Raw genomic sequence first — 9516 nt, 5'->3', positions numbered from 1 at the left:
GCCCCGCCTGCGCAGCCGAGGCCTCCTGTGAGGGAGCAGGTCGCTATGTGCTTGTATGGCACCGTTTTACTTACTACTCCCAATTTTCTATGAATTCATAACGCTCAGGGTGCTTTGCTGTTCTTTTATTTCAGCAGAACTGTCCGTTGTAACTGCAAGATGTTCCCAGAGTAGTAATAGCCAGCTAGAAGCTGGCCGCTGTTTATACAAACTTCGGTTTGCTTTCTCCCAGGTGGGGACATTTATCCTTGTCCCCGCTGAATTTTATCCACCTTTTATGGTCCTTTCGCTTAGTATCGCAAGGCTTTGCTGCAGTTTTCACGGTCAGCTCATCCTGACTACCCTGAACGCCATCAGCTAGAACCGCTCACACTGTTTAATTCGTAGAGAGCTGCGAGGGCTTCTAATCTATGCCATAGAAAGGGAAGTATCAGATCTTCAAAGGCTGGAGTGCACTAAAAAATTATAAAATTTGGGGTGCTAAAGAGCCACAAGTAACGGCATAACAAATATATAAAAGCTGTTCAAAAAGCAAATAGTTGCTTAACAACTAAGGAAAACAGGCAAAGATTTAAAACAAGAATGGAAAATACCTAATCAGCTTAATTTTTTCATAAAGAAACTCAGGAAAGAGACATGAGCATGGAAATACTGTTTCATCAAAGACAGTAGAAAAAATACATTTGAAAAGAGATAACCAACACGGAATCATTAGAAGATAATGTATTAATAGAACTGAAAATTTGAGTCAAGCTTCATGCAGAAATGACTGTAGACCATCAATAGGGGGAAGCAGTGAACACATTTTCATTTAGCCAATTTCCTCATAGCCCACATTGTTGACAACAGGTCAACAGAAGACAGTCCCGGTCAGTGTTTAACAATACGTGACTTGTCCAAAAACACCCATATGGCTCCCTACAGCTTCACTTTGAAGATACTTCTTTGGTTTTTGAAAGCCAGGAAGTAAAATACAATGGCCAATTCCAGATTTACTCTGGGGCATGACTGGGGGACAAAGTGGTCTCTGGGTTTTTCATTCCTATTTGTTTGTTTTAATCTTTTGTCTTATTTGTATGTGGAAAGTCTTGAGGCAGATAAGAAATATTTTTAATGAAAACAAATAATCTGAACAGGTTTCCAACTGAATTGACTTATGTGGAACAACCCTATTCAAAAATAACTTTTTGAACAACCTCTTGTCTTGGTGGTCTCCAGTTTCTTAACAGATTTTTGTATTTGTTTAGCATAATATGTATCCATCCAAATTATAACTTCTGAATAGAAATATTTTTCTGTTTGTTTAACTGAAGTGATGTTACCAATGAATATGGCATGGGTACTGCTTCCTACATTAACGCCTTCTTTGTTCTTCATAAACACACATTCATCCAGCCTTTCTGGTGCCTTCAGTGTTACTTAACATCAACTGGAAGCATTACATTTAAATTTTTTAGCCAAATTTAAAGGTTTGATACTTCTCTGCAGCATAAATGAGTACCTGCAGTTCCATTATAACTTACATAGTAAACATCTCTTCTGTACTTCAGGATTGTATTTGTGTAATTGAATCAATTATTGTGATATACTCGAGCAATCATTTTTTCAAGGTTTTGCATACCATGTGCCAACAACCCATTTTTTGTGTTTGCTTTCCATGAGACACAGAAAGGGCAAATGCAGCCCAGTCTACGCAGGGCAGAGGGAAGTGGGAAGGCTGTAGAGCTCCATGACGTCAGTACTCGGTGGTTCGGCATGTTCTCTCCTCACTTTCTTGCTGTAAATCTCCATCTGAACAGGCACGCCTCACAGCTTGTCATCACCCGCGATTAAGAGGCAACAACGACACTGGAAGATGATAAGTCATAATCGGGCCTCAACTCTCGCCTCCTTTCCTTGCTTCTGTAAGCAGAAGATTCAGGAGCAGTGGAGTGACGACAGAAATCAGTCCCTCTTAGCTGTGGGCCTGCTGTCAGACTGTCCCAAGGAGGCACTGGTGTAATGGCATTGTTTGCTCTGTTCCTACATAGTAACTAGAAAAAATTGCTGACTGCCTGAGCGGGGGACAAAGAACTAACACTACGCTGAGATGCAGTTTTTCCCAGAGTGCAGCCCAGGACAGGCGCTGAGATGGAGTTTTTCCCAGAGTGCAGCCCAGGACAGGCCTGTCTGCAAAATAAATATATGGTAACTAACCATATGTCTTTCTGACAAAACAGAACCAGAGTTGTAGCACAGGTGGGATTACCTGGGGGGGACTTGAGGCAGCAAAGGTAAAAACTGTAGTGAGGGAGTGAAGGGAAGGACTTAAACACAGCTAAATACTTGAGAACTAGTGAAACAGGGACCCTGATGATACAGCAGACTGAGCTGAAGTCCGTACTGCTAAACCTTGACTGTGAAGCAGAAATTTACCACTTTTTCAAGTTCAGGGAAATGGACAACTCCTGTATATTTTTAAGAGGAAAATGTTTAGACTGCTGGGGCAAAATTGTTGCCCTGATATTTTTTAGTGTCCAAAAACTACACACAGCACTCTGGTCATATGAAAGGCCAGCTTCAAAGAATCTGCATACACACTGTAGGGAGTTCAAAAATATCTACATTGGAAATAAAAATTAAATACTGAGACATAAGGCCAGGATCTCCAGCAGTTTTTATCTCTGGATGAGAATATTAGTTTTTATATACAGATGTATATAAAGTATTGATGTTACCAGCCTGGAAAGATAATTTATACATCAGTTGCCCCCTGTGCATTTTGGCTTATGTCATCAGTTTGCAGGAGTGGCCAAAAGTTAAGATACTATAAACCTCACTATCAGTCAGTATTCAAAAGCCTTTGAAGGGTTGCCATATACACTTATCTGGAGTGCTGGAGACAACTGTGTTGGACACTATGATGCAAAACTAATACATTTACAATGAAAAGCTTCCTTTTGAGAACTCTGGGTTCTTCCTGCCAACACAGGTCTGAAATCTCTCTTTTCTTGAGCCAAAGTACTAGTCTAAGAAGAATAACAAGAAGAAAGTGTTTCTGACTCAAACACACTCTTGCTTGCAGAGAAGAGTGGGTTTTAGGCTTCCTGATTTAAAGTTGTATCATGACCCATTTGTTCTGAAGTAGGTCAGTCTGTGGTATGCTGAACAAAATCAGAAAGGCCAGCCTAAGAGTTGTCTGAGTTAAGGGAAAGATGTAGAAAGCCACTTCCTATTTCTGTTCTGTTAGTAACGGGTGCAGCAAATTTTTACTGAGGGGAGTTTTTGCATGCTGTCCTTTCTCGCGTGTTGTCCTTTCTTATATTGGTAGGTCTGTCAGATGCAGAAGGACTGTGCTTGGATAGTTCCTTGTTTCTGCTTGGTGAATCAAATGCGTGTAGGTAATGTTTTTCAACATTGTTTTATTCTGGTGTAGATAACCTGCTTCCTCTTGCCTGAAGACACCGCTATATGCATACACTTCTCTGTGCATTGTTAGAGCTCCTTCTTACTTCTGCTCTGTTATTTCCAATGCTAATCATGAGACCACAGCCACCAAAGATGTTAAAACTGTATTACTTGTATAAGGAACATGATCTTCTGGGGGTTTGCTCTTTGCTAGGTAAGAGCTGGGATAAAGGGATAAAGAGCTGACAGTGTGTTATAGAACAGAAAAAGTGCTCTCTTTCCCAAAGATTGTTTTTCATCTGTGCATGGCTGTTTTCATCAATTTAAAGTTATCGCAAATAAGGGGAAAAAAATTACTAGTTGCTATTTGCCAACAAATTGTGCCACATAGAAGTTTCTGTTCACGTGAAGAGATGCATGTGTTGTTTACCTACAGTGAGACAATAACAAGTACCGGAAAGGAACAGTAGTTCTCTTCTTTGCTCTTTTCTTCCATCTTCCATTTCTAACACACTGCTTACATATCCCATGCAGTCAGGCAAAATCAGTACATTTTTACTTGTTTCAGTCCAATTTTCACTTAGCTGAAAAAAGTTTTTCCTTGCTGTCCACTTTCCTCTCAGCCTTGCCAAGCTGATGGGTAGACCTGACAACAAAAAAAAACCCTCAAAGCAAAAAAAAAAACCCAATAAAATATATTTATCTTACCCTCTCTGAAAAGAACTCAGAAATGCCTTTGATCTTTCTTTCCATGGTCTAGACTGTAGGGGGCTGAAGACCTTTTGGTTAGGGAGAGCTCTGTCATCCAGTCAAGACGGCAAAGCTGACAGTATCGGGTAATTACACAAGTATTCTGCAGTCACATTGTCTGAGCTGCAAGATGAAAGCCAGTGAGTTATCCAGATGCACCTAATGAGGAAAATAGAGGAGCACTTCTCCTACATATCCCTAACACATGAATTGAGTCAAACCACTTTGAGTCAGGAGGAAGCAAAAAGCTCCTGACGAATAACAGGATTTCTAGTAAGTCTACAATAGAATTGAAAAAGATAAGTAGTGAAAGCCACTTTGTTTTAGAAAACACAGCTTCATTAAAGTGAAAGTATGTTCATCTCACCATTGTTTTTAATTTAAAAAAAAAAAGTCAAACTAACTCATTTGGGCTTCTATATTTCATTTTTATAATGCCAAAATTCATTAAGCATTTCACATAAACCATCGTGTTTCCTACATATCTATATGCCCTCACTAAGTGTGGTAGTCGTATTGCATTGTCTCTGTGTTTCTCATTTTCTAAGTTTCTTTACCATCATTTTGATGTACTTCATATGGATATGCAAAACAGTATATATGTATGTCAGCTATGATGATTAGCATTAATACAACACTAATGTTAATATTAATACAACACTACCCACTTGCAAATTCATAAAACATTTTTGCCTACTCTTGTGCCAATTTGGAGGATGCTATAGAGTGAGCAACTTTGAGATTTTCAGTAGCTCAGAGATCTTTGAGATTTGCATTATCTCTGAAAGAAATTTTGACCATTTATTCCCAGTTATAACAATATGAAACCTTCAGATGCCCACTGGAACAAATAATCATATTTTTCAACCAGCTCTAGTAAAAGTACATTTGAAAAAAGAAATCATCATGGTGAGGCATAGAGCTACAATATTATTATTTTTCAGGTATGCATGACAAACTCTTACATGAACATTTTTATTTGTATTCCTTAAGTACAGCTATATAATAAAGCTTATTCACATGTGAGATGCTGCCACATTTGAGTGAACAGTTGAAGTCACCACACCGACCACCCTACACCTCTGATTTATCTGCCACATTAAGTCAATCATTCTCAAATTCCCATTTGCCTACTTTGTAAGTTTATAGTGTTCTCACTAGCTTTGTAGCTGACCAATGATGCTGTAAGGATATTAAACTACTAGTTTAATCTTGACACTGTAATTGACAGTTTCACTGCAAATTGGACCACTTGCTTGAACCCATCTCCACTGACAGAAGTCTGATTAGATGGCTTGACCAGTTGGTGCATAGCACCTGGCTGTCCCCTCACCCACGTATGAGTCTGTAGTTTCTTACAGATTTGTAATATTACTGTGCCCTTGGTACCTAATGATGCTATCTACTGTCACCTCAATATTTGTTATATGAATTCTTGGTACAGAGTTTATCCCCTTGCAAGCCATGCTTCTTCAAGAACAATCTATGTTTTCATTAAATTTTATCATCCAGAAGATATAGGATGAGTGTAGTACAATTTTGTTGAACCAGACCCTCCTACATATAAATCACGGAATTTCCAGAGTTGGAAGGGACCTCTAGAGATCATCTAGTCCAACTCCCCCGCTAAAGCAGGATTGCCCAGAGCACATTACTCAGGACTGCATCCAGGCGGGTCTTGAAAATCTCCAGAGAAGGGGACTCCACAACCTCCCCGGGCAGCCTGTGCCAGTGCTCTGTCACCCTAATCGTAAAGAAGTTTTTCCATGTATTTAAACAGAACTTCCTATGTTCCAACTTGTGCCCATTGCCCCTCGTCCTGTCACTGGGAAACACTGAAAAGAGTCTGGCTCCATCCTCCATCAACCCACCCTTTAGATACTTGTATGCCATAATAAGGTCTCCCCTCAGCCTTCTCTTCTCCAGGCTAAAGAGTCCCAGCTCTCTCAGCCTTTCCTCATAAGGGAGATGCTCCAATCCCTCAGTCATCTTAGTTAGCCACACTGTTCCCATTCCCAGAAGCTGGTTTGTCTCTCTCTCCCTCCCTTACCATGAGCATGACTTTCCAAGTGAGGTATTCTTCACAGGCTGAGAAACCCCCAACTAACAAAAAAGCGTATCTGATATCTTATTACAGCTATCTATGTTTGTCTTCTCATTCACCGTGGCATGGGAAACAGTTAACGTTAGCCCTCGAGCAAGGTAAATCTTCTCTGAAGCCTGTGGGCCAATACATCCATCTCCAGCAGTAAAGTGAAGAAAAAAACCTAGAAACCAAACAGATAGAGAGAACATACACATCTTCAGCCTCAGCTGGAACTGCATTTTTTTTTTCCACTGAAAAAGTGGCTCAAGATCATAACTTCTGATAACTGAAAGTAATGTTCATTGCAGGAAACATGACAGTAACCTTCACTTTAAATTTCACTACTACAGCTGCTACTCAAAAACATGAGTCAGATACCAAAACATCATACAACTAGCTTAGGTGTGAAAAGCTGTTGAGATGTTCTTCTTCATCTTTTGTTTTCCAAGGCTTTCTCCACAACTTTGAGGGCAAGAGAAAAAAATCACAGTGAAGCTCCGATTTTTAGGTAAATCAAGATCCTCCAGGAGAGGGAGTATTGTGAAAACCTACTACACTGGAATGCACTGGATCCAAAGGTCATACAAACAGATTTAACCAAGAGGTTAGGTTTGTAAATTAATACATGTAGGAATTAATAGTATATTAATTATAAAACCTTAGTGATTGCATCTCACATATTCCTTGGACACTTCTCCAATAATAAGAATATTAACAATTGGGAAGGAACCAAATTTAACAAAACCTGAGATAGAGACTTTTTATCCACAGAACAGATATACACAACATAACATACACAATCAACTCCCACTTACATCAGTCCTCTTCTGAGAGTCGGGTGTCTCTTTCTCCTTAGTTTTTCATATCCGTTTGCCAGCACTGTTAGTCTAGGAAAATCTGCTGTGTGCAATCCTTCTTTTCCTCACTCTTGTATGTGCAGCTGTGTGGCTGTGATGGTAGATAAAACCCCTCTAATATAGGACATGCATTCTAAGTATGTCCAGCACAATTCCGTGTATGGACACTATATAGAGCACATCTGTTTTTTCAGGGGATCTCAACCCAGGCTATTGATTGTCTCCTTGATACAAAGAGAGTGTAAAAAAAAAAATATATTAGTAGACTTTTAAATTTAACGTTAGGGAGTATCAAAACTTCAGGAACATGGGAATGTAGATGCAGATGCATAAAATAAAATTGTTCCTTCATTTTGGGGGTATAACTGAAGTCGCATAAGCAAAACTATAGAAATGTCATTGCAAATGTAATAATAACAATTAACAATAATAGTTTAGTCTCTGCTGCTCCTGTGACATATTTGCTTTTTATGCATGTAGTATTCTGAATTTCACCTGATGCTTTTATATTAAATATGTATTTGTGATTGCATAATCTTTGAATAATGCTATAAATTCAAGGAAGCTAAAAGACTATTAAACAAGTGCCTGGTTTTATTTATGGTAGTAGCTACATGAGCAATACACTATGCTTAATACGTAGTAGCAGCCACAACACCATATCTATTGTATACCGTATTTAAATGTTCCAACACCAGCAGCTCTTGGTGAGCTTTGACTGGAAGCTGTCTGCAATTGATAATGCAGAAGGAACAAAGGCAGCAATTTAAAAAAAAAAACCTTTAACAGAGTTAGGTCTGCAACACCAGACAGTTAAGGCTGGCACCTCCCAGAACGGAGCAACCACAAGATCATAGGAACACAGATCATAATTTTCCATTTATGTACAGTCATACAACTATAATCGCTTAGTAAACATAGCACACACAATGCACTGGGTTTAGTCTGAAGACCAAAACTTATTTTATGATTCATATTTTGGCAAAGGATGTTGCCTGTAGCCTGGTATTTGCACTAAGACTGCCAGGGCATAACACAGCTGAGCTCAGCATACAGAAGGCTCTTTATAATTGATCATCTGTATTGTTATGGTGTTTATCCAGCTAGGTGTATGCCACTAAAATGAAGTGCCAGTGTCATAAGCCTAAAGCTCTTCTTGGTTCACAAGTTCCCCGATTCACTTCTCAACAAAATTACAGCTGAACCATGCATTCCAGTTCATCAGGAGCAGAGTTCAGTTACATGTGGGCTTGTTGGTATTGGTTATTGAAAACAACTGACCAATTATCAACACCCATATGAAAGACCTAAAAGTGTCATTGTCACTAAGCGCACCCAGTAATGCTTGGTTTTCAGATATACTTGAAGACATGCGTACTGCAGGCTTAGAAGGGCCTTCACCCATTTGTCTCTTGGATTTGCACATGCCTTACAACCCCCCTTTGTGTGGAAGGTGGAAAAAGAAAAGAGCTGAGGAACAAAAAAGTCTTCAACTGTTAGGAGCTACCATCAACTGAACAGTAATCCAACAAATAACTTGTTAGTACTTGCCCGGCAGATGAGATGTGGCAGGTTTTATATTTTAACAGCAAAAGGTCTGCTATTCCTTACAAAAAAATCACTGTCCATGCCATGCTAAGTTATTTTTATTATCAACATCTCTCCTACCTCTCATTAACACCTACTGATTTTTAAACACATAATGTGCAGTGGCAGATAAAAATGCGTACTAAGAGCCATTCCTCATTGTATGCCTTTTTCTATGTAGATAATTCCACAGGACTGTACACAGATATAAGAAAGTATAGTATGTAAACACATTTTCCCCATAGCCAAGAACAGATCCAAATCCAGAAGTGGAGCAGATCCAGATCCATGCATCAGGCAATACTAACCAAAATTGGTCATACTACTGAATGTCTTTAAACTGGCAACTTACACAATAGATTATTTTCACAGACTTCTACTGACAGCTGCTCCATGTAACCCATGAGAGCCCTACGAGGCACTTTTTTCTGTGTAAGAAAGGCAGCAGTCATGGTTGCTTTGTGCTGGAGTGGGAGAAAAAAAACATTAAGAAATAAGCTAATACAGTTATGAGTCCATAAAGAAAAAAGAAAAAATTTTCTGACAAAGATCCCAAGGTAATGGAATGCTGCAGTGTCCTGACTGGGAATGGTGTGAGATTGCTTTAGGGAAACAAAAAAAAAAAAAAAAAAGAAAGAAAAAGAATTAAAAAAGAAGCAAAAATTAAAAAAAAAAACCAACCAAAAACAACAACAAAAAAACCACCCCAAAAACCACCCCAGAAAGGACACACACAAATAGGATTCCAGCAGGCACAGGAATCACTGAGGACTGGTCAATACAGCAAGAGCAGGAAACTTTGGAAGTGAAGTATGAAGTTGTACTGAGACTGAAGGGAATGCTCTCCCA

The 9516-nt window shown here is 39.1% G+C and overlaps 1 protein-coding gene across 1 annotated transcript in view; it reads right to left on the bottom strand.

Moving 5' to 3' along the window:
- Positions 1 to 9119, bottom strand: part of DAW1 (dynein assembly factor with WDR repeat domains 1) — a 29569-nt gene extending 20450 nt beyond the window's left edge. The window contains 2 exon segments of the mRNA XM_009890301.1: positions 6273 to 6404; positions 9020 to 9119. Of these exon segments, the coding sequence (XP_009888603.1) occupies positions 6273 to 6404; positions 9020 to 9119 (232 nt within the window).
- Positions 9120 to 9516: the final 397 nt, after the last annotated feature.

This window comes from Charadrius vociferus, unplaced genomic scaffold, assembly GCF_000708025.1.
Source record: "Charadrius vociferus isolate BGI_N301 unplaced genomic scaffold, ASM70802v2 scaffold650, whole genome shotgun sequence".
Taxonomy (NCBI): domain Eukaryota; kingdom Metazoa; phylum Chordata; class Aves; order Charadriiformes; family Charadriidae; genus Charadrius; species Charadrius vociferus.
This window is presented reverse-complemented; position numbering and strand designations above follow the sequence as displayed.